The sequence below is a fragment of the Talpa occidentalis genome, unplaced genomic scaffold (genome assembly GCF_014898055.3).
Source record: "Talpa occidentalis isolate TD23 unplaced genomic scaffold, MPIMG_talOcc4v2.1, whole genome shotgun sequence".
Lineage (NCBI taxonomy): Eukaryota > Metazoa > Chordata > Mammalia > Eulipotyphla > Talpidae > Talpa > Talpa occidentalis.
This window is the reverse complement of record NW_026555331.1, coordinates 24,361,210-24,388,115: the sequence shown is the minus strand read 5'-3', so window position 1 is coordinate 24,388,115 and position 26,906 is coordinate 24,361,210. Positions and strand designations below refer to the sequence as shown.

The following is a 26,906-nucleotide window of genomic DNA, read 5'->3' as shown; positions in this document are numbered from 1 at the left end:
GCATGGGAAAGAAAATTTTAGAAAGAATATTAACAAAAGCTATTATGTAGTCTTTAAGCGATATGAGGAGTTTTGAGATTCAGAAAATAGAGAAGACAAAATATTTGATTATTCTGTTATTATATTGAAATGTCTTTCCATACTTGTAAGTAATATTTCTGCAGAATTTAGCCTTTCAATGATGTGCTTAAAATGGTTTATGCCTCTAAATTGTGAACAGCATATTTTGGATTAAAGTTTTCTTTTGTAGTGTTAAATGCCAGGAAACTATGTATTCATTAAAGACTTGTTTTTAAATATCTTTTTTTTTTTAAAGATTTATTTATTGCTTGCTTGATTGATTGATTGATTGATTTATACATACATACATACAAGCACTGGGTACAGTCAGAAGCGCGGGAGGGTGAGAGAATTCATCAGAGCCAGAGTGGGGAGCAGAGCAGGCAGAAGGACCGAAGTACACTGCTGAGGGGAGCAGCGGGCAGCAGGAGAGGTCTGCGCGCCATGTGGGACCCTCCTCTGGTGGCCGGGGAGCAGCCGGGGATCGAACCGGCGCTGCAGAGGCTGCGGGCAGCTTCGCAACCCAGCGCTCAACCGCTGCGCCACCAGGGAGGCCCTGTTTTTAAATATCTTTATCCATAGCTCCATTATTTTGTAAATAGCTGTTATGATAGATTTTGATGCCACTGAGTCTTAAACAGAGATTTACATTCTATGAAAGAAATGCCCAGATTTAAAAAACAAAGCAAAGCAAAATAATAAAACCACCCAGTGACTTCCATCAACCTTGGGACCTGTACTTTCTCTGATGCAGGAACTATGGCTTAAGTTTAAATACATACGTCCAGATCCCCCATTGTTAGAAACTGGAAACAGAAAAATAGAACATTCTGTTTTTCTGGTATTTTGGAAGAACATCCTTATTCCTTAAATATAACTTTGGCTCTTTTGTAAACTTTTCAGGTTTATAACCATACTTTGGAGATGACTAAAAATGTGTTAGCATGTGTCTGTCAGAGACTGAGTCAAATCACGATTTTATGTACATTTAGGGAACCCAAGATAGCTGTAGAATGTGTTAAAAACAGTGATAATGAATTTGCAAAACACACCAGAGATCTATAGATGCATGAATGTGGTACTTGAACAAAGTTTATGTGGTGGAGCTTCAGTCCCATTATTCATCAGTGCTGTCTCTGCCCCATACTCCATGTTTAGTATAGTGTATTGCATGCAGAACAGTTTATTAATCACCCAAGAACACTTAAGATATAAAGTTGTACATGCTAGGTGATTACCTAACTGTTGGTCCTATGTGACTTTAAAATGTTTTATTTTTACAAAAGTCATGATGGAAAAATAAAATACTATATATCTCTCCATTGCTTCCTTGATATTTATGTGATTTCTTTTTACTTTAAAAATCAGTAAGATTGAAGGAGTAACATTTTACTTTTGGCTCTTTATTCTAGATCTTTTTCTATCACAATATCTGGTACATATTTTTGTTATTCTGAAGTGTTGAATTATATAATTTTTATAACGTTAGGGAAAGCACAAGAACTGTGGTCCAATCTGATTGGCTTTAACTCCATCTTTTCCATTTCTTATCCTGTGACTGGCGCACGTTCTCTTAACCTCAGCTTCCTTGTAGGTAACATAGGATATTAATTCCTACTTGTTGGTGCTGTTGTGAATATTGAAAAGGATGATGTCTCTCAGACACCATGTGTAGCATCTGCTCCATAAATTAGAGCTATTCTTCTTCTTCTACATTTATGTTATAGGTGTGCTCTCATTCTTCAGGAATTGTCCTCCATCTCTTGCACCTTTCCTTCCCATTAGTTTTGAGTGTTACAGCTTTTATGTAGGGTTATACACTCTCAACTCCACTTTTCTAATCTTAGAGAAACCTAATCAGCCTGCATTGTGCTGATGATTGCTGGCTTTAACTGAACTGGCATCCACCACGCTAGACTCACAAAACCTACGTTTGGTTGCTGTTATCAGGAGACCCAGGTTTGAGTGCCTGGCAACTCTTGTCTCCAGTTTTTCTGCAAAAGAGAAAAAAGTACATCAACATGTCAGGAATTTCTATTTGAAGCCTCAACCTTTTCTGTTTCCAGGCTACACCCAACTCTTCCTGTAATCTTTGTACCTTGGAGTACTTCCAGAGGTACCTTTTTTATACCCTCTTTTTAAATTTAGAATTATAGTTTTAAATTAAAATTCTTTTTCTAGGTGATTTCTAGGTATTATTACTTTTTAACTATTTGAAATTAGCTAAATTTTTTGAAGTATTTCTGTGTTTGTTTTTTAAGCAAACTATAATGAAAGTATTTACTGATTTGGGTTCACATTTTCTCAGACATTTTACATATTTCACATAGATAATATGTGCATATATCTCTATGTATACATCTATGAATCAATATACACACACATCTATATCCATATCTATATATGTGATGGTTAAACAACCTTTAAACTAAAAATAATATCATCTTCTGTTGGCATTATTTTTTAGAATTGTATTTGTCTTAGTAATGCTGAAGTACAGATTTTTGTTATTCTGTTACTGATGTGACATATGCCCAATAGGAAAGTAAATACATACATCATGTCCTGAACCACACCACAAGTCAAACTTTCCATTCTTTAGTTAATTGCCAGCAACCCTCTGTGTGTTCCAAACTCAATGTGAACTCCAAAGATAAGCAGAAGTTGGCAAAAGAAAGAGTGGGTTTACAAGTAACTTTCTTTTCCGTGTTTTTATGTATCTTCTCATGACTCCACCTTAGCTGTAATTGATGTGCTTCCTCAATTCCTCAGTTCCAAACTGCAAATTCAGTGCAAATACTTTTCACAGGTTAAGTTGATGCTTGTCTTTGCACCTTAGTCTTTCTGGATGAATCCTATTTGGTTAAGGTTTAAGTTTAGAAGAAGAAAGTGATGTTTATTGAAATTCCTACCCTTTATTGAATTTTGATTTACTTTTTCTACATATAAAGGATAGGAGAGGAGCTCAAAACATGGAAGCTCCATGGGTAGCAGGTAATAATTTTGTAATGTGCATTTTAAGTATCATTTTTCTCTGATTCTCACAAGTGTACTTGTTTGGCATCTAAAACCTGGATTCGAATCCTGACCACCCACTTAGTGATTTATGTTTTTTAAAAGGGGGATGTATAATGATACTGAACCTAAATTGCAGGATTTTTATGACTCAAAATAATGGCAGATGTCAATTGCACTCTTAACAAATGAGCCAGGCAACCTACTCAGCATCCCATATAGATCTTCATTTGGTCTTCCTAGCAAATCAATAAGTAGATTGTTATAGTCACTTTTTTTTTTTTTCTGGTGAGGACACTAAGGCTGAGTTAGTTTATATTTGGAACTTTAATATCCAAGGTCATACTGCAAGGAAATGCCAGAGCTGAGATTTCAGCTCAGGATCCAAAAGGCCCTACCACCTAGCATTCAGCTTTATCCATTCTTGGAGGTTAGGGATTAACATTTGATAAACATCTGGCACAGTAAAGTACTACTTTCAATCCTACATTAATCTGTGCAATAGTCATCATTTCTAACAAGCCTTTGTAGAACACTGAAAATGTTCAATAATTTAAAAAGCAGTCACATCACAGATATCTGGCAATCCAATCCAGCCATTGTAGTTATTTAATGTGAGCACATATTATAGTGGTGATAGTTTTACTGAAACATACTTAAAAACTACTGACAATGGTAAAAACCTAATGTTTATTTCTAATATTCCTAATATAAATACATAGGATTTACAAAGTTAAATCTACGTATCTGGGTTTACCTATTTGGTTATCTTTACTGATCTTGTTTATTATTGTACTGTGGGACAATGTAGGGTTGTTAAGTTCTGAAATTTAATAACTTATAAATTATTATCAGTCTTTTATTGTAAAAGAAAGTTTTTCATACTTCAAGGATATTATTAATCATTATTTTGACTACAGTGATGTTTTAATGTTAAGCACTAGTGATATTTAGAGGAAAATAATATTTAAAAGTACATTTTTAGAACTCAGAATTTAGGAATTGTGTACTTTGAAGAAATCTGGCAAAAACTGTATACCAATTTAACTTTATTCCAAGAATATTGTAATAGACAACTTCATAGACTCACTTTTCATATGAGCATGTTAAGTGCCTCTTAAACATTTTTATTAGCATATTTAATTATAGAATTTAATTACTAGAGCATTATAGAATTCATCTTAACTACAGGCTGTATTTCTTTTTTTTTCCCTAAAGATTTATTTTTATTTATTTATGCAAGTACTATGCCTTTAACTCCTTTGCCACAGGGAGGCCCCCAGGCTGTATTTCTTGAGTTTAATTCAAAATTGATTGTTGTTCCAACAATATAAAACACTTTTATGTTCCAAAAATTACTAAATTTATGCTTAATTACTTCCAAATCTGGTTTTGCATTTTCTACATTATAGTAAGACTAAAATAATTTTCTACTCTGTTTCATGTCATTCATTTCTCTGATTTTGTTGGAGCACACAGTTAGCATAAAAACACACAATTATTTTACCCACTTGAAAAAAAAAGTGAAATCATTAACCTTTCCCTTGCTTCACACCCACTCTATCTACTACGCTATTTCTCTGTTTTTCTTTATAGTAAAACTCCCCCAAAATGTTTCATGTATTTGTTCTCTTCACTTACGGTATTCTAATCTCTTGAAGCCTTGCCAAAAAGTCATTTATTCATGACTCACTGAAATATCATCCTCCCTGCTGCGCCCTCTATTCTCTCTCCTGCTCCTAGTCTGTATTCTCAGAAGTGCAGATGTTTGGTGACCCTTGGAAAATGTTATGTCAGATCATGCCACTCCTCTTTTTCAAAGCCTCCACTGGTTCCTCCTTCATGAAGTTAATCTAAATGCTTCAATTTTTGGTCTTATCTCTTACCACTTCTTCTCACTCATAATTTTCCAACTATGTTTGCTAATTCCTGAATCCACAAATGTGCTTGTACCATGAGGAACATCGTGTTCCTTTTATGTGAACTGTACTTCCAGTAGATACTGTCATGACTTAGTTCTGAAAAACTTCCTTGATCATATATCTGATGCCTCCCATATCCCAGAAACAGGATTGGAAGATCAAAAAAATTCTGGAAAGTGGCATGTGAGTGCATTAGTAGTATGTACACAAAGCATACAGATCTATTTGTCTCAAGTCAATTCTCATAAGAGAGTGTCCTTCACAGAGGAAATAAAACAACAGCTTGATTGCTTGACTCAGTCAGGAGCTTCTGTCCTGGGCCACTTCAGTGCTAGTGCTTGTGCAGTGACCCATGGACAGAGGAGCCATTGGATAAAGGCTGTGCATGGGCCAAGCCTATGGACTCCCTTTCACCAAAGCAGAGCTACTCAATGTTATTGCTGAATACTAGATTGCCAGTGATCAGCACTGAGCTTTCCATGAAAAAGTCCACCTAGCCAGGAAGTGACAAGTTGACTGAATCACTCTCCTCTTATGGAGAGCACAGAGACTCATTATATCTGGTTCCCTACTCTACCCTACTCTAAATAAAGGTTTGTCTTCTTTTTTACAGTGCTTCTGTCAGCCCCATCTTCTGAGAGGTTACAGTCTGATTTACTGCTATGAGAGTTCATAAAATAGTGTCTCAGCAAAAGGAACCTATTTTATAGTAGTAACATTTGTGCTAACAGGCACGTGGCCATGAATTCTGTCATGAACTGCCTCACCCTGAAACATATGGCCCTGCAGAATGGTGAACACCCTATAAAGGACACAGCTAACATCCCAGCTTGGGGACAACCTCCTGTGGATTAGCACGCTGTCGTCCACCATAGGCATATTATTGAGCCCAAGGCAGACACAGGCTGTTGTTTCTTGGCAAATAAAAGACAAGGAATTGGAAAAGAAATTACTTCCCTTCATTATCACTCCAAGTAATCCAGAAACTGAATCAGCTTTCTGTCCTTATGATTTTAGGTTCTTTTGGATTTGGGGTCTGAGTTTCCAGCTAAGGAATATTTCTATCAGGCATCCTAATATGGGTTCCACTGAACTCAAACTACCACAACTACTTGATCAGTTTGAATTCATCAAACATCATTAGTAAACTGCTGGTGATAATCAATTCTGATAATCGTGAAGGGCTAAGGTTGCTTTTTCCTAACGCAGATAGGGAGGTGTATGTCTGCAATTCAGGGTTTTTGTGGGGCATTTCTTGGTTTCTACTTCTAATAATAACTGTGAATAGACAATTGCTGAAAGCACAACTTCACAAGGGCAGAGAAAGGGCTCAGATCTTCAAGATGAAGGTTTGTGTTACTTCATTATCTGAATGCTGGCAAAGGATAAGGGGTTTTATAATAACTAACAGGTGACTTGGCAAATATCAATTATAGCCTCACAACTACTTGTATTAATGTGGCTTGTACCTTGTTGTGCCACCCCTCTTGTATATTAAACCTTCAGCAGAGCTTTTAACTGGCCCCCACCTTGGAAACTTGAAAATGGATTGTACTTAAAATGTCTGGCATTACATCTGCAGCAATGTGAATGGAACTAGAAGGAATTATGCTCAGTGAAATAAGCCAGAAGGAAAAAGAAAAATATCGGATGGTTTCACTTATAGCAGGAATATAGGGGAACCAAATAAGACATCAGTGTAAAAAAATAGTACAAAACACAACAAAGCAAAAATGGACAATTATAAATCAGACCTACTGCAGGAGAGGAGGAGGGAGAGGCATCAGAGGGAGGGAGGGAGGGAGGAGCACAGGGGGCTGAGGTGATGGTGCACGGGTGCCTTGGGGAAAGAAAATCTATGGGAACTACATCTGAGGGGGTGGGGGGAAGCAAATATTGTTTAAAAAAAAAACAATGATGGGCCTCCCTGGTGGCACAGGCGGTTGAGTGCCATACCGTGAAAGCTGTCTGCAGCCTCCACAGCGCGGATTTGATCCTGGCCAGCAGGCGAGAATCCCACATGGTGCAGCAGACCTCTCCTGTCTAACCCGCTGCTCCCCTCAGCAGTGTATTTCAGTCAGTCTGCCTGTTCTGTTCCCTGCTTTGGCTCTGGTGAATCCTCTCACCCTCCCTCGCATCTGGCCTGTACCCCGGTTCTTGTATAAAAATAAATAAATCTTTTAAAAAAACTGATATGAAAAATAAAAAAAAATTAAAAAGATAAAATGTTTGGCATGAGCTTATTTTTATGGTGCAAAAACTCACCTATAGAAGATGTCTTTTATTCTCAGCCTAACATTCTGGTTCTGTTGCCTTAAGTCTAACCACACCTGTAGCAAATATGTAGCAAATAGTTTCCTGTAGACTTTGATTCAGTTTTATCTTCAGCTTCTTGCCTGTGAGTTTGCACAGTCTGTCATTGTCTACTCTTTCAAGGCTTCTCTGGTACAGTGACTTGGGACATGGGTTATAGATTGGGTGCAGCCTGACAGTGCATGAAGCCTTCTTTCCCCGCAGGGGAACCCTCAACAGCTTGCTACTGACTGCTGCTGAGAGGTACTTTCTTTTCCTTAGAAGTTCTCAGAAAGAGTGAACCCCATATGTCCTCGAGGTGTTCTGATTTTTTTTTTCAACTTTTATTCTCCCTTGCCCCTTAAAATCAGCATCCAAATAAACTGGAAGTCCTCACCTCAGATAATGCTTTAAAGAACTCCAGGTAAAGACTATCTGTCATAAAATAGGTCTTTTCCTGATATTCTCTTCCTATCCCCACGAGCTTGCCTTTTTCATAGTAGTTATCCCCAGACAGATAGCATCTGGTGATAGCTATCTATCATGTCTATCATCTATTGATATCTATACCTCACCCCAAGCTAGCACTAGCATATATTACTTCATTCCTTTGCATATAACAGCACCTGGCAAATTGTATATTCTCAAGTATAATTTTTATGAATAACTTATTTAAATATCATTTTTATGCTTCCAAAAAGGTTTACACTCATAAGGGTAAATATGAAAGAGGTGACTGCTTACTTCAGTGCTGTTCCTTATTATTTATTGAATTATGCAGTACTGAATAAGAATTGTTAAAACTCTGAAAATAAGGCCTCCCCTGATGGCACAGTGGTTGAGCACTGGGCTGTGAAGCTGCCCGCAGCCTCTGAAGCGCCGGTTCGATTCCTGGTCACCGGGGAGGGTCCCACATGGTGCGACGGGCCTCTCCTGACGCCCGCTGCTCCCCTCAGCAGTGTACTTCGTCAGTCTGCCTGTTCTGTTCCCCACTCTGGCTCTGGTGAATTCTCTCACCCTCCCGTGCTTCTGACTGTACCCGGTGCTTGTATAAATAAATAAATAAATCTTAAAAAAAAAAAACTCTGAAAATAGAATTGCATTAATAATACAATTATTATGCTTTTTCTAGGTTTTGCTCAAGCAAATGAATTTAACTATGGAGTTGATGATGCCGAGTTGGGAAACAGTGTGCAATTAGTTTCTTCTTTCCGATCAATTTCTTGTGATGTAGAAAAAGATTCAAGTCATTCAACTCAAATTACGTGCTATACTAGGTATGATTTAAAGTATCTTTCATAACATCATTTTCATCATCAGATTCATATTTATACATATTAGTATGGTAATAGTTTTATCACTGGCTATTCTTATATCTTTCTGGTTATTACTTATTTTGTCTGATTTTGTAATGTTTAGACTTACACATTTTTTGTATTCAGTTATGATTTCCCCCTATATTACCATCATGTAAGTATATTCTATATCCTTTCCCAGGTTATTAGAGCTATTATCTTATCATTATTGATCTCTTTTAGAAGATAAATGGCTACTATTAAATTGTAATGATGCTCCTCAAAATATCAAAATTATACCTTCTTGTCCAGTTTAATTTTATTCAAAATCTTGACATAGTCATTAAGATTAAAGATGATCATTTTGTGTGGTGACATTTCAAGTTCTTTACTATCATCACAAATTGATGTTTGTTATTAGCAACTTGGGGGGAAAATTAATCATTTTAAATTGGAACTTTCAGTATTGAAACAGGTAACATACTCAAGAGAATTAATCTACATTAAGTTTGTTTGCAGTTTTTCAGCAGCAAAATCTTACTTAGGGGGAAGTTTGATTCATGTTTTTAAACAAAGCATAATATAAAATAGTAACATGTTATTATTTTAAGTGATTCTATCTACATTTATTATTACTTTAGTTGTAGTCTAAGTTCTAGTGTACTTAGAATAACGATGGGCCTGTGGTTCACAAGGTTAAAATTTGCAGTACAGAGTTCAGAATGGAAATCACCCTTGTGTAATATAGAATGAAATTTAGTTGCATGTCAATTAGAATTTTACACGCTATTGAAAATGATAGTCTGTGGCAGTATTTTTCAGTAATACTATACACTGATAAAGAAGTTACTGTACTCATATCCTTAATTTGCTTTCCAGACCAATGCCAGAAGATTCCTACACTGTTAGAGTCAGTGTGGATGGGGTTCCTGTTTCAGAAAATAATACCTGCAAAGGTCATATCAGCAGCCAGGCATGCAGCTTCAAAGTATGTGGCATCTCCTCTTTAACTTATCTGTAATTGATTTTGTACTTTTTCCCTGTAGAACTGAGTATTTATTTTTAAAATTTTTACAGCTTGCCCCATATGTAATTATCCAGCCCATATGTAAAAATAGATTAGTGTGAAGCTAAGAATAATTTCACCCAATTTTAATTATCTTCTATAGTAATAGAATCTGTCATTCTTTGTTTTCCCTTTTAATTTAAAGGGGATTAATTTATTAACAAATTCAACTTGACACATTCAAATTATTTTCTTGTTCATACTACTTTTTCTCTTTCTCCATTTCTGTTCGTGGTTGGATTCTCCCTTATTTTCATCAGACTTACCTTCACTGTAAATTGAAACATAACTTTTTTCCTTTCTTTATGTATTTCTGATGTAATGAGATGAAATGTGACTTCAGGTAGCATAGGACCCTTTTGAAGTGCAGCTACTGTAAATGTATTATGTTTAATAATACATTTTCTTCTAGCACCATCCAATATATATTTTTAAATTATGTTTTAACCCTTCAGTTGCTGAGTACTGCAGTATTCCAATGTAAGGTCAAATGTTGAGGAAGACAGTCACCAAGAAGCTCTGTCCTCAAGAAGTTACTATGACTCTCAAATATAATGCCAAATATGATCACCAAATACCTCTGGCATCTTGCTCTCTCCCTGAGTGTAGAGTCATGCTTTGTTTCCTAGTATGCAACAACTTGAAAGGGCCCCAAATAACAAAATTCGGCATTTCAAATCGAACTTCTATTTCTTCCTAAACCGCCTTTTGGACTCAGAAACCTCTTACCATCTTTGCTTTCTCCCTTGTGTTTATTTTCAACTCCACAGCTACCCAAAAGCAGACCATAATTTATCCTCTAAATTAACTCTTAAGTTCATCATATTTGCTTTCCTGCCATGGCCTTTACTTTGATTGCAGTCTTGTTGTTTCTCACCTGTTATCACTGTCTCCTCTTCTTCATTGCACTATTCATTTGTACCCTTCAAAAACAAATGTTATTATCATTTCCCCTGCTCAATATTTCTTCTTCATTCATAATCTATAGGTTTCCTTTATTGAATCGCAGTCTGGAACCGGTTCTGTGTCCATCAGCTCTACTAACATTCTGTCTAACCAAGGACACAAACATCTTATCCACTTTCTAATGAGTCCTGCTCATCCCTCAAGATTCTTAAAATCACCCCAGGCAGAGCTAAGTGCTTTGCTTCACTAGATCTATCACTTGTATAGAGGTTTAGTGTTATAGCTCAGGATTCAAATATAGACTGTATTATTTACTCTGACTTAGTCATAGAGAAACTATGCTTCAGTCTCTTCATTTTCTGTACAGTGAAGATATGTAACATGGAAATGTTATAGCTTCATTGTGATGATTAAACAATACAAAACTATTAAGATAGTCAGGAAGCTCTGACACATTGTAAATACTGCATTTTGATGTTTTTATCTATTCTACATATTACTGTTTTAGTACCTAGTCCACTATACAGTGATTATATTTTATTATGGTGTCTTGGATCAGAGGACTTTATTCATCTCTATGTTCCTAAGAACAAGCATTCATTCTGTTCTCTCCACATCCCATTTGGTATCATAATTCTTAAGAATTATACTTGCATAGTTTTATAAAATTATCATTACATCGATTACTAAAGCTTTGTAACTCTCCAAGTTTTGCTTCTTTGTTTTTAGAATATGCTTTGCTATTTTTTCTTCCCAGACTTACCTAAAGGGGGTCTTACAATTTTATTCCACCAAAACACTGAAAGTCTTTTCTTTATTCTTTTTTTTTTTTGCTCACCTCCTTGTTTGCCTCAAATTACTAAAGGTCTTTTTACCTGAAAGCCTGTTACTGTGGTTTTACTTATACTGATAACAGAAAATAATTGAATTTTAAAATTCCTTCTAGAAACATTCTGAATGAAAGACAAATTATTTATGATCAGGAAAAAACTTGAATATTCAGATTAATAATATTCTAAACTATATTTCTTACGTAAAATGGAATATTTTGACAATCATTTTATGGATATTATTTAAATATATTTTGTATGGAGAAGAGACTTTGAGTAAAACTGGAAACAAAACAGAGATGGATGTTTATTAATATTATTATTTTACAGGCAAAAAGTTTCAGAACCCCAACAATAAGGAGCATTACACCTTTGTCTGGAACTCCAGGTCTGCTAAATGACAGCTGAAATAATTTTTTGGCTTGTGGTAGTTAATTTACTTTTAGAATACACAATTATTATGATACCTGAAAATCTGTAAATAGCATTTTTTCCATTATGAAATAACTCCCATTATTTTAAAGTCATTTTTTAATGCCTGTTTCTGAATCTACTATAATGTATTTAACTTTCCCCAATTAAACATTTAGCTGGCTTCCAGTATTCATTATAGAAAATATAATTATGCCAGTCTGTGACCCTATCAGAAATAAGTGAGAATGCCCTTTTCTTTAAATTGAGAATTTCATCTATCTATTATCTATACTATATCAATATAGATATGTAGGGTTTTTACTAATTTTTCCATTTTTTGATTTATGTAATTAAATTTATTATAATAGCTATTTGTATTTCTTCTCTTATAGATTACCTATTTTTGTCCTTGAATAAATTTAAGACTAGTCATTTTTCCCACACTAAGTTACAAGAATTTCTATATATATCTTAAGAATAATAACTATATATCGTATGAAAGTGGGAATTTTTTTCATTATCTATTGCTTTTAAATTTATTAATATTTCCTTATTCAGACCCCAATCATTTCATTATCAAATATGTAAATCTTAACTTTTGTTAGTTATTCCTTCATTTTTATGCCATAGAAAACGCCACCATCCTATGATATAAGTATTATATAATTTTCACTTAATTCTCAAGAGGTTTAATGGTTTTATTTTTATATTTAATTTTTATTTCACTTAGGATAAATTTTTTTGTTCATATGGAGATCTTATTTTTCTTCAAATAATGACTTCTTTACTATGAATGCTTATAATACCGCTTAAATTCTATAAATGTTTCTTCATGTCTTATTGTATTCACTAGAACTTTTAGAACAATGCTAAACTGTAGTGGTGGCCATGAAAATGTTTTTACTGGAAAACCTCTGTTTTGGTATTAAATGTCTGGATATATAGGTAGATAACCTTATACAAAGCTTTTGGTGTGTTTATAGGAACATTAATAACAATACAAGGCAGAACCTTCACTGATGTCTATGGAAGCAATACTGCACTAAGCTCAAATGGGAAAAATGTTAGGATTTTAAGGTAAATTTTCAATGTTGAAGCATATTCTTATAACTCATAGATCGAACATCTTACTCCAAAATGGTAGGTCCAATGACCTTTCACCTGCAGTGAAAGCCACTGCAATGTGATAACATTAACCAGTATTTTTTTCAGCCATATTATAGAAAGAAAGATAGACTGTTGGATATTCTTTGACATGGAAGCAATGACCAATATTCTTTTCATTTTTGGTCTGACAAATCCATCTTATATTATGCTTGATTTTATAAATAGAAGGCAAGTTCAGGAGTATTAAAATGAAAATCATAGACCTTTATTACTGGAAAACTTTGTTGCATAGTCTGACTCGCTCATTTTCCATACACACACACACACACACACACACACTGAATCTTGGCAATCCACAACTAATTCAAGATCAGGAGGATCTAAGTCATCTAAAATGCAATTTGTCACTTTTTCTACCACACTCTGGTGTACAGAATGTTGACACTAAAGATGGTCAATGACTTAATAACAGCCTAGGATTAACCCCTGCTTCCTCTGTTTATCAGCTGTGGAACAAATAGTAGCATTGCTGGTTATCTATAATTAAAAAATAATTGTTCACAATTTACATTGGAAAGTAGCATCGTCACTAGGCTATCTTCCTGTACCACAGGTGGAGTGATCTCAGTCCTTAAGGACTGAAAACCCTGTTCATTTCTTGTAGAAGAAAATACAGAATCTTGACTTTCAAGTTGCTCCAGGCTGATTGCATGCATGCATAAAACAGAAATGGATAAGTTAAATGACCATGAGGCAGGATTTAGAGTTTATTAAATATTAAAAAGATAATTACATACATACATGTACATACATAATTTTGTAAAACAACTTGAAAGGTTTTTTAAATGGAGTAAAGGTGATTTATGTGGCATTTTATGAGGTAGAGCTCAAATCTCATTTGCATGCTTATATAATTTCTAGAAATGTACATATTGATTCCTTATTTAGTAATAAAAGAACAACTTACTGGAGAAACAAATATTTATTCAACGTTCTGTTGGTGGATGTGGTGTTGTGACAGACATCTGAGAAGGTGTGCACCAATTTCCCTAAATCATCTACCGTGTAGTAACCAGTTACCGCTATTAAAAATATATACATATATTTAACATTTTATACAGATGACTTAGCATAAAGATCCTGTTTGCTTCTGAGTAGAATGGCTTATTTTCTAATTTTTAGATGACAGTTTGCAAGTCATTCTACCCAAAGTGATACCAGGAAAAAGAGAGCTTAACTTTCAAAATGAGATTCCTTTTTTTCTTCACTATAACCAAAATTTACTTCCACTTAATATAAAGGAAAAGATGGAAATTATTTCATGAAATCACAGAATCCCATTTGAAGTCTCAGATTTAGGCTACCCTTGTACTCTGTAAACCATGGACACTCTGTAAATATAGGAAGTTTTCTCTTACACCTATTAATGAGAAGGGCAAAGGTCTTATAGCTGCATTTATCTTCTTTCTATCATGCTAATTGTGGCACTAGGGTCCCAGAGGCATTTCCCTGTGCCTGAATTTTCTTAGTAGGGACTGATTGCCTGATGGCCTGTGTACTGAGCACGAAGTCTAGAGATCAAGTGCTCAAAGCTACTTTTGATTCACACAGATCTTGTCCGTTGGGTAAAATTTGCAAATTCAGACAACTACATATTTATAGAGGCTGTGCAAATGACTTGAGGATCTAGTGACTACTAAGAGCTTTTGGTCCAATAAAGTCCATGAGAAAAAATTTCGTTATTTTTATTTAAAACCAAATACAGTAGTATCATCATAGACAGGCAAACCCAGACAAGTGTGGGGAATCACTGGGTATGGTTAAAAGCATGCCCCCAGCTCTACTCTCTGGGTTTGGACAAGCTCTTTCACCTTCTGCCTCAGTTTCTTCATCTATAAAATGAAAGGATAATAGTTATTAACCCACAAAACAGTTGCAAGGATTAAATAAACATAGTAAGTGCCTATACCTGTTGGCTGTGAAATTTACTATTTAAGTGCAGTGAGGCAAAAGGTTGGAAAGAGAACATGAGCGTGAACATGTCTTCTATAATGGATATATTCAGTTTATTTTCTTTGCAAGCCTAAAATAATGATCAGCTGAAAGGATTTGGGTGTAAAAGTTTATTAAAAGGTTTGACGTTCTCTGCAAACAAAAGTCCTTTCTTTTTATATTTCATGTTTCTACTGTGCCTAATATTTTGAGTTTGGGATTTGCAGTCCCAGAAGTAGACGGTACATCCTGGTGCTGCAAACAATGCAGTACCAGTTAGTTACCTGCAAGTCTCCAGTAACAGCAGATTCTATCTCCCTTGGTACACCTGGTCATCTGGGGAGATGCAAAAACTCATGTTCGCTCTGCCGCCTAACCCTGCCTCTTCTCAGCTTCTTTAATTTTTTTTTAAATTTAATTTAATTTAAAAAATTTTATTATGTTTTATTGAGTTAATGTTGGTTTACAACAACGTATATGATCTAGGAGCAGAGGGTCACAACTCTTCCAATGTGTGTTACCACACCACACCCACCTCCTTAATTCCCATTTCAATCTCCTGGATACTATACCCTTCATCCTGATTACTTTGCAGGGTCTCTGCTGTGGACTGAGTTTATTACATATGCTTTGAAACTTATTGCAAAATGTTTTGTATTTTAATTAATTGAACTACAGTGGCAGAGTTCCCATTATCTCTTTCTGTGTTTTCTACTCCCATAGAATTAATCACTTTCTAACACACCAAATATGTTATGATTATCATGTTTGTTATCGGTCCCTCTCATGACAGTCCCACAAGGACAGTGACCCTCGTCCTGTTCACTGATGTGTTCTGGTACCTACATCAAGGAAAGCTACATAATAAGTGTTCAATAGATTTTTGCTGAATAAATGAGTGAAGGCTACTAATATGTGATTTAGAGAAGAAATATAAGGTGCCAGTTAGCTTGGTGGGAGGAGAGCATTTTTGAAGCGATTTATTAAACATAACTTGATCTTTTCTGACTAAATATTTATACAGAGTTTATATTGGAGGGATGCCCTGTGAGCTTCTCATACCACAATCTGATAATTTGTAAGTAATTCAAGTTTATTTATTTATTTATTTATATAAGAACCGGGGTACAGGGCAGATTTATTTATTTATACAAGAACCGGGGTACAGGCCAGATGCGCAGGAGGATACGAGGATTCACCAGAGACAGAGAGGGGAACAGAACAGGCAGACTGACAAAATACACTGCTGAGGGGAGCAGTGGGCGTGACAGGTGAGTTCTGCAACGCCATGTGGGACCCTTGCCAGCTGGGATTGAACCGGCGCTGCAGAGGCTGTGGATAGCTTCACAGCGCAGCACTCAACCGCCTGTGCCACCAGGGGAGGCCCTCAAGTACTTTTTTTTAGGAAAATAAATAGTAGATATTGGCACATAGTTTAATCATTTCTAGCAATATTGCATACCAAAATGCTTTATAATACATCTACATATAATATTTTGTATAAATTATGAGATATGCAGTATAAATTACATTATTAATTATAGTATTAATTACAGTATTATTTTATGTAGTAAGTTAGCAATCATTATATACTTAAATATAATCTCCCCTGTTGTCTCTAGTATAGTATAATGAGAGCTATTATTTAAACCATTGTGAGAAGAAATGTTTTGAGAAATATCACTATCAAATAATTGTTTTACCTGGTAATATTTTAAACTCTTTAAAAGAAATCTCAATGAAGATAGCCAGATTAATCTCCACATGCTTAATAATTAAAGTTTTATTCAAGTATCTTCAACCATGCTAGGAAATACCTTCATTTTATAAAAAGTTTGGTTGTACCACACTTTCTACCTTGATATATATTCTGAAATTAATGAGATTTTTTTTAAGGAAGCACAATATTTAAAAAATTTAATATCCATATAAACTTTGAAATTAACTTATATATTTTGTTAGGTATGGTGTAAAACTACATCATCCAAATGGAGATATGGGGTCTATAATTTGTAAAACTACTGGAACTTATATTGGTAAGCATTGATCTTTTTTTTTCAAAGATTTTACTTTTTTATGCATAGAAGGATGGGGTGTTGGTCAGAGGTGCAGGGAGTGAGAGATTCACCAGAGTTAAAGTGGGGAGCAGAACAGGCACATCTATTGAAATACACTGCCTAGGGAAGCAGCAGGCAAGACAGAAGCGGTCTGCTGTACCATGTGGGCTGACCAGGGATGGAACTCATGCTGCAGTGGCTGGTGATGGCTTGATAGCTCTGAGACTTTAACCCCTGCACCACCAGGGACGCCCTGATGATTATTCTTCACAAATCTCATAGATGACTCAATTTCTTCGTTTCGTATTCTCCCTGACTTCCCTCAACACTCACCTCTTCTAAAAGTTAGCATTTCTTCTTTCCCTTGGCTTCTTTACAGTTGTATAAAAATATACATGAATTACCTTTTCTCTGGGTTGACATTTCAAGTCCTCTTGTTCAAATTACTCCTTTTCTTTTTCTTCTGTCATGCAGAAAATTCTATGACTAACATAACTTTTTTCTGTCAGCATAATTTTCCTCTGTTTTTCTCTGGCTGTATGTCCTCCAGACACATCAGTCTTTTCATACTTGAATGAGCTTCATTCCCTTCTGTCTCAGGCCTTTGCAAGCTTCTCATCCCAAGCATTTTGGATAAAATTTCATGCTGTGAAATAAACCTTTTCTGATCCCTTCCATTCTCAAACTTTGCCCTACTTTTCCTTGCTAACCCTATCACCATTTTCAGTTCTCTGTTACAGTCCTTGCTCTTGAAGGACTGTGTCCTCCACTGACAATATAAGAGCAAGCTGCACTCACCCTGCATCTGACAATACATAACTGCATAGCTGTGTAATGGACATGAAATTTGAGGGGAATATATTTACATTTAGGTTCTCATAATTTTTCATTCATTGCTATTTTTTGTCAGTTTTTTCCAGTTATAACCTTGAGACATCTTACTATGTATATTTTAAAATAGTGAGTGCTTTGTATAACTCCTTATTTTCATTACTTTGAGGATTTATAGATGGTTGCATAATTACAGTTTTAATTTTATATTTCTTTCCTTTTAAATCAGTTTTATAATACATAACTATCATTCTCCTGTGGTTGGGAATGTAATTGATTGTGTATTTTAATTAATTCCAGGTCATCACAATGTCAGCTTCATCTTAGATAGTGATTATGGAAGGTAGGTCCTTTTGTAAATAACAATGTTTATAATTAATTCAGTTTGTAAAGTGAAAGAGTAACTTTACTTTGTGCCATAAATCCAGGGATTAAAAATTAATCAGTTTCTTCCTCCAAATTAGCATTTAGGGGGTTTGTAATTCCCTTTCACTCATAATTTGTGTTTCAGACATGCCCTGTCAACTGTTGTGAAATCTTGCATTACCTAAAATGGTAGAAGTCTTTGATATTGAAAAAGTGTTATTCATGTCTTATATCATTTCTGAGTTAATTCTCATTTTTTTGCTAAACTAATTTAATTCGACTTGAACTAATGTAAAAATAAATAAAACTTTATGATTTATATTATCTGATAATGGCTCTTTTAACATAACATACAATGATATGAAAAATGGTAGTTACAGATTTCCATTTTCCATCTTAACAGCAATGCTAATAATTTGTATTTATGATTTTAGTCAAAAAAGAACTCACCTCCAGATATCCTACATGTTAATTTCAACAAGAAAGGTCATCATTATGTTTATAACATAATGAACATTTAGTGGCAGACATAGTATTAATTACCTAACCCATATTATCTAGTTTAATCTTTCCCAAATCCTATATATTGAGTGCTATAATCCACTCCATGTTGCACCAGGGGAAACTGAGACTTAGGACGGTTAAGTAATTTGCCAAAGGATATTCAATCTGTAGGAAGCAGTGCTGGTATGTGAATACATGGAGTCTACTTCTAGAACCTGAGCACTTCTTTCCAGAGGTTGCTATGAATGACGGAAAGTTTCAGCCACAGAACCACTTCTCTTCTCTATTTAAATCTTCATCCAGGTTTCTGTGCCATGACGATGTCACTCCACTCCTAGGTGCATTTGCAAACATGTAGGGGCATTTCTTGGTTGTCATAGTAACTCGAATGTGTTATAGTTGCCCTTGTGGGCAGGACTATAGTGTGCCAGACCTAATTAAATTGTTTTGCCAAAATATGATCATGTCTCCCATTGAGAAAATAAGCCACTGAGCCAGAAACTAAATAAGTCACATTTTTTTAGTCCTCTAGTACCAATATAACTGTAGGACATCAATGGGCAGATCTGTGTATTTAGTTGTTTTGTCTGAAGAGAGACTCAAGGATGAGAAATTTGAAAAGAACAACGATACTGCAATGAAAGTAGATATTGTTTCTGGCCAGTGTTCAGAGACTGCAAAAGAGGGTAAGGTTTGGTCCTCCATGTATAGAACTGCATTGAGTTGGTGAGACTAAATCTAGTATTTTCTGTTTCTAGACACCTAAAGGCCATAGGTTTATAACAAAGTGATGCCTGGGGTGGACACTTGATTATAAATCACTATAGACTGAACCAAAACCATGAAGATGGGTATTCTCATTCAAAGGCAAACCAGGGTGGATTATGTCTATATGGTGTGATTTACATGGGCCATATACCTTAGAGTCCATGACATAAAACTTTGTTAGTCCTTTGCAAGAACTCAACCTATATACATATAACTTGATAAGACAGGGCAATAGGATTTTATTAAGATATTAGAGAATCATATTAAAAGCAACAACTTCCTGAACTATATAAGGTTCTTCAATGCTCTCAATATCATTGCACTGAAGGTGACAAAAATTAATTCTTAGTTCTGAGCCAGTATGAAAAGGTATTAATTGCCAAATCCATCATGTATATATCTCAACAAGAAAAAATTATCCAAAAATAGGTTTGAGTACAATTGATAAGTATGCATAAATCAATATGCTTCATTAACATACTCTGAAACTTTCAATGAAAAAAAAAAGCCATTATTTTTTTGCTATAATTTAGCAAAAATACTGCATAAAATTGCTGATTTTGTGATGTTGACATAATTCCTTTTTTTAAAGTCTATGTTCTTTTGTATTACTATCTCAGAATGATAAAATTGTATTTCTATATAAAAAAATATTAGGAATTGAAGATAACAATGTGACATTTACAGAATGATAAAATTGTATTTCTATATAAAAAATCTTAGAATTGAAGATAGCTGTTAACAATGTGACATTTACTTCTTTAGAGCTTAGTTTTATGATTGCATGGCATTTTAAAAATGCTAAATCATTTTGTAAATTATAAAACCCATATTTTACAAATTTCAGGGGCATTCCTAAATATCAAATAAACTAATTAAAGACCATGTGGCATCTACTCTGTATCTCTTTTAATAGCCAACCTCCCCTCTGCTATTACCCCAAGTTCAAACAACAGCTGTTCCAAACTGATAAGGTTCAGATGAGGCTGACTTAATTGAGAAATGCCTGGTCATTATCAATGAATTAGTGAAAATCACCTCAGTGTCAAACCAAATAAATTACATTCAAATTTTATTTCAAGAGGCAATTTTCCCACCAACTTAAGAAGCACAGTTAATATTTCAGATGTAGGATCTGACCCTATACAAGATTGTTGGAACTAGCATAATTTCAGGTCTTTGGAAATCAACTGAAAGGTTTATGCCATAAAAATATAAAGTCCAGTATGAACTTCTTAAATAACTAATTTAGCATAAACTATATCCAGGGACTCATTAGTCTTGCAAATGCACATTTTAATGGCTGGGTTACATTTACAGGAAAGTGAACTGTTTGTCTTAACCACAGATTTACATTATCGTTTCAATTTTAGATCACTGTGTTATAATTGTGATGAAGGGGCTTTGAATATTAATATTTGGATTTCTTAACATTTCTAATTATAAATTTCATTGAGGTCATTACAAGAACAGCGTTTAATTTCTAGGATCAGACTCCTTCCCTTCCCAAACCTCTAGGCTATGAAAATGCAAGTGTATATCAGAAAATATGAACAGACTCTGTATTTATTAAAGATTTAAATCTGATGTGTTATTGCTAGTTGCTGTCACCCCATTGTCCTCTCAACAAATTATGGCAGGTGAAGAGAACTACACATATTAAGAGCCAAGGATTGAGACTCAAATTCTGTTTCTGCTACTTACTCTCTTTGTGATCTCAAGTAAGAGAAGTAAATTTTGAGTTTTACCTACCTCATGGGGTTGATATAATAATTAACTTGCATAATAAATTAAAGGTTTAAAGAAGTCTTAAAAGTTGAAAAATGTTAGTGTGATACCTGATACCTTTCCGTAGTGTTATTTAGGCACTAAATGGCTTATAAGTGCATTAGGAGAGCTGAATGATCAGCAGAAGAGTCCAGACTTTATGAAGAGCCATACTTCTGTTTGTTTTTTTATGTTAATATTAAATCTCACTTTAATGAGGAATAATTTGTGTATAATTAAATTCACACAGTTTAAGTGTAGTTCAGTAAAGTCTGACAAATGTGTTTTTGCCTATTTGTGTAATCAACAACTGAGTCAAGAGACAGAACTTTTTACATTCCCAAAGAGTTCTGTCCTAATCCTTGGCAATTTGTATGATTTCTGTTGCTAAAGTACAAAATATAGCATTTTTCTAAAATAAAGCAGCTCATTTAAAGCAAGAATTTCTATCTTTGTTTTAAATAGGAGTTTCCCAGAAAAGATGGCATATTTCATTTCTTCTCTGAATAAAATTTCAATGTTTCAAACATATGCAGGTATGTGACATTTCTGAATGTACGTGAAAGAGGAAGGCGAGGTCAATATTTCATTTCATAAAAATCAAAGACTATAATGACACACTTAGGTGTACTATATTATTATAGGTACTTGTAAGAGAGGAAAACTACCTAGAATGTGGAGTCTGAAAAGAAGCCCTGATAGTAAGTTAGCATCCCCAAAACTGCATTGCTAGTATAAGGTTGATTGGGAAATAAACTCATCAGACTAAAGGAGACAGCAGGGGAGATTGCTGCATGTCTCAAATTTGCCATGATTAAGGAAGGGAAAAAAAAAAAAAAAAACCTCCCTCATCAATTTAAACCACAATCCAGTAGTTACTCTCTTAGATTTATGCTCTCAGTGTAGTCCAAAAGGATCTTCAAGCAGACCATAATTTACTACAATTCATAGAGATCTCAGGTGAGAAGTACCTCTGGGAAGATGTCATTAGCAAATATAAATCCTCCTATAAGTAGAATTATACTTCCTTCCAGATCTGGAGTGATTCAGATTTCAAAGATGTTCAAATTGGGGGGGAGGGGGATAAAGGGGGGGGACCTATCTTGGAATCAATCAAATTTGAGATTTTCTTTTTCTCGAAATTTATGTGGAACTCATGTAAAAATACATAGAACTTTGATAAAACTAAATAGAATATATATTTTTTTAAGGATTCTGGCATGCCCTGGGCTGTTCTATCAATATATCTAAATTTTCTATATAGATGGCCCTAAGAACTACAATCATAATTAATGGATTACTATATAAAAAAAATATATGTTGGCCTGTACATATAGGAAATATTCATTGTTAAGAGCAGCGGGGGACAAGAGGCTATATAGTTTGCCTGCCTTCCTGTCCTTTCATTTAAACCAAGTATCTATGCACAGCCCAAGCTTTCCTCTACTCCCTGTATCTTCCCACTCCAGTATCCCTTTAGCCCTGTCACCACCAAAGCCTGGTCCCCAGGACCAGGCACAGATCTCTATGAGAGTCACGTTCACTGTCCTTTCTGCAGGATTGCATCCAAGAAAAACTTAATGAACCACCTAATTCATTCACTTGTTAATGCAGTACTTATAAGTAATTTGGAAAATTTGTGGAAGTCAAGTGTTTAGGTTTACACATAATATTCATAACATTTTATTCAATGTGCTTCATCTTCCTTAGAGATCACTACCATTTCACCTTCACAAGGAAGCATTCAAGGCGGCACCTTGCTTACTATAAGTGGACGGTTCTTTGATCAGACAGATTTCCCAGTCAGAGTTCTGGTTGGAGGTACTTTTCTTTATTTCAAATATATCCATTTATGAGATCAAACCCTGTCTTTCCTTTAACATTTAATTGAAGTGAATAATATTTTTTTCTATTAATGTCTTAAATTTAAGGTTAGGTATTTTCACACGTGTTTGGTCCTGGGGCTTGATACTTTTCCCTCTGCAATTTTCCAGAGAAGGTCATTCCTTCCCATGGTATATGACCAGGACTTGTGCTGGAATGCTCCTCTCATTTCTGTCACATATACAATTCCAGTCTGAACATAGTAATTACAGATGTTATTGGGAAGAGCATTAATATGTCATAGGTCACAATTGTACGTAGAGCTTGGTTCTCTGGTATGCATTACTTTTATGTATAAGTGTAATCACTCTCATTTAGACCCTTGTCTATTTTTGGCTTCAGTCTGTGCCTGTGAAAGTAGTATTTATAAATCATTATTCCTTTTCTTTTCATTGAAAGAGCATGGATAAAACCACTATTATATTTGTTGTTGTGTTATTCTACCTGAGAGAACTTTTATACATCTACTTCTTTTACTCTTTTAACTTTTACCTCTACTTTTGTAAATTCTAAACATCATGTATTTTATTTGGCCACTTTTGCCAAGGAAGAAACTGTAATTACTTATTTTGGACCCAAGAGTGAAATCTTTTGTAGTGCCATAGTTTGATCAATTTTTAAATTTTGTTTCTCAGGTATTGTAAAATTCTTATAGAACTCTAATTCAACTCTAACTTGTTATATTTTGCCAGGAAAATGTTGCCTTGTGGAGGTATGAAAATTAGTAAGTTAAAAGGTTGAATGAAGAACAGGTGAAAGAAATGAAGACCTCCCTACAACTTTACCTCTTGCTTGTGCAACTTTGTTTTGATTGAAAAAATACCCCTAGGTAGGCTGCTCTGATTTGCATTTGCATTCTGAATCTCTATAGTAATAGCTCTGAATTTTGCTTTTCTACAGGTCAAACCTGTGATATTTTGAATGTCACAGAAAGTAACATATATTGCAAGACACCCTGTAAACCTGATAGTATCAGAACTATGTATCCAGGTAAGTTACCAGGAGAGAGAATGGCTATTTTCACATTTACACATGAGAAATATTATTGACATGTATCATTAGTGTCTCAGTTCATTTGGGTTGCTATAAAAGAATACTGTCTGATTTATCAACAGCAAGTGTTTATTTCCTACATTTCTGGGGGTTGGGAAGTGCAATATTAGGTGTTTGGAAGGCCCTGCTTCCGCAGATGCTAGCTTTATATGGTTAGAGTTTTCTGTGGGTCTCTTATATAGGAATGCTAATCCCATTCATGAGGTCTTTAGTCTCATGACTATCTCCTTAATGCCCCACCTGATAATACTATTACATTTAGTATTAAATTTCATCATGAGCTGTTGGGGAACACATTCATCCCATAAAAATTAATAACAAAAAGTATCATTTGACCTTTTTAGAATTTGTAGTGAGCATTAAAATAAATTTCTTACTAGTTTTTTTTAAAACTTTCTGGATTAGGAAATACTTATATTGAAATAGCTGTATCAAGGCTGCACCAGTAGAGGTGAATCTAGCCTCCATTTTTCCAAAATCCTACTGGAAACAGCACATCTATGACAGAGTACAGTGATGGTTTCATTTCAAATTAAATGATGATCAGTAAATATTTGTAGAGGCTACATGGACACATTTCTAAAAATGCCTGCTTAAAAATAAATGGCAGAAGTTAAATTCTTACTTGTCTAGAATAATTTAGGAGTAATAAAAGGGGATGAGAGTAATGGAACACAAGGCTCTAATTTTTAAGACTTTCACCTGTGGCCCAGTGTAAGTGCTGCTAGTGACCTCACTGTCCACAGTTATACCAGGGAGTTTTACAGTTGTGGCAGTGGGTGGGTCTCTTCCTGTGCACACTGTAAAATTGGTTTATAATTTTGTCATTGGTGTGTATTTCAAACCAAATAAATTCTGTTCACCACCATCTTAAATCTTTTTGTTTTAAAATTGATATTAGGGGGAAAATGACCAGTTAAAAAAAGAATTTTGACATTTATAATTGATAATTTTATCATTATTTTAATTATTATATTTTTTTCACTGAGGTGATGTTGGTTTATAACACTGTGTATGGTTTAGGAATGTAGTTTCACACCTCTTCAGATATGTTACCACACCACACTCACCACCAAGGCACACCTAGTCTCCACCATGGTCCATTGGGGATCTTTAAAGGAAGTTGATAATACTGAGAATTCTACTGCTATAAAAGGTTGAGCTACTCAAACTTTGCTCCAACCAAACTTCATCTGAAAATGAGGAATCTTTGCTGTCTATATCCAGACAATTCAGATATATTAAGACAGAGGAAGGCATAAGCCTCCATTGTTGTATTTTAGGGAAGAAAAAAAGATGACAATTTTTGGTGAAGAAAAAGTCTTAATCCATAGGGTTTATACTAGCAAGTGTAGATACACCTGAATGAGAATTTTTCTCTAAACTCATCCAAGGAGGTGAACTATTTAAGCAGAATAATGTTAAAAAATGCTTAAAGAAACCTTAAAACCAAAAGTATCTGTTCTTTGATCAGTTGTAAACCATTAATTAACTTTTGTTAAAAAAAAATAATAGAGGAGTTTTGTAATCACATGGTCTGAATCTTGAGGTTTTGAGACTTAGCTATATAAGGCAACATCAGTCATATCATAGGTGGTAATTACGGTATCATGGTTATCTGAAGTAAAATACTAAGTGCCAAGTGTTTTACATATATATTATACAAATATTATATATGTACACACATGTATGCACATAAATTATGTACATATATATTGCATGTAATCCCCATAGCAACCATGCACATTGTAATATTGCTTCCACTTTGTTACATATGTGGAGCATGTGATGCAAAGAAATGAAATGATAAAAAATTGTAAACTGTCATCACAGTGTTGTATCCTTTGGCATGTATTGTAAATATAATTCTTTTGTCTCCATTCATACTCTAAAACGTGAACTAAAATAGCATATCTATAACACCACCCACCTAGGTCAGTGAGATAACCATATCAAAATTCTGATGAAATACTCTTTTTATTTTACTCTGTCCAGGTGGGAGAGGCTTAAAACTTGAGGTATGGAATAACAGCCAACCAGTACATCTTGAAGAGATACTTGACTACAATGAAAATACACCAGGGTACATGGGTGCCAGCTGGGTAGATTCAGCTTCCTATATTTGGCCCATGGAACAAGACAAATTTGCTGCACGCTTCAGTGGATTTTTGGTGGCTCCAGATTCTGATGTTTATAGATTCTACATCAAAGGTGATGACCGTTATGCTATTTATTTTAGTCACACTGGACTTCCAGAAGATAAGGTAGGGACGATCACTGTTTGATTTATAGAAGCAAAGTAATAATTTTATATGTATCTCATTTATTCTAAACCAACACCAATGAATATATTAAAGAAATTATGAGATATATTTACACATTATTGAATTCCTTGCTACTTTAACACATGTAATTTACGAACTATAAAGTAGTTATTGAAAACTTATGGACTAAAAGAAAATGTTTTTTCATATCTAGATTTTCTCTAGCAAGAAAAAAACACATGTATTTCTTTTTACTCCATTCTTTCACTATTACTTGGTTATGAGATTGAAGTCTACCATTTCCTTATGTCTCTGTTTTTCACATAAGTAGGATCATATTTCCATCCTCAGAGTCATTTTTGTCACACTAATGATTCCACGTGCTATTTATTTATATAACACAATTTTAATGACTTATAGTCAGTTAATGCATTTACTGAATATAGATAACTTCATAGTGATTTTTTAACTTCTGATTTTTTGTGACCACAAATAATACTATATTGAACATTT

General features: G+C 34.5%; 1 protein-coding gene across 2 annotated transcripts in view; it reads left to right on the top strand.

Annotated features, from left to right (window-relative positions):
- PKHD1L1 (PKHD1 like 1) overlaps positions 1-26,906 on the top strand; it is a 141,677-nt gene that overhangs the window by 3,166 nt on the left and 111,605 nt on the right. For both annotated transcript variants that reach the window (XM_054692025.1, XM_037502668.2), the window contains exons 3-13: positions 8,422-8,566; positions 9,464-9,572; positions 11,717-11,774; positions 12,784-12,877; positions 15,924-15,977; positions 16,862-16,935; positions 18,088-18,130; positions 21,658-21,728; positions 22,903-23,013; positions 23,977-24,066; positions 26,125-26,393. In XM_054692025.1, coding sequence (XP_054548000.1) covers positions 8,422-8,566; positions 9,464-9,572; positions 11,717-11,774; positions 12,784-12,877; positions 15,924-15,977; positions 16,862-16,935; positions 18,088-18,130; positions 21,658-21,728; positions 22,903-23,013; positions 23,977-24,066; positions 26,125-26,393 — 1,118 coding nt within the window. The remainder of the gene's footprint in view (positions 1-8,421; positions 8,567-9,463; positions 9,573-11,716; positions 11,775-12,783; positions 12,878-15,923; positions 15,978-16,861; positions 16,936-18,087; positions 18,131-21,657; positions 21,729-22,902; positions 23,014-23,976; positions 24,067-26,124; positions 26,394-26,906) is intronic.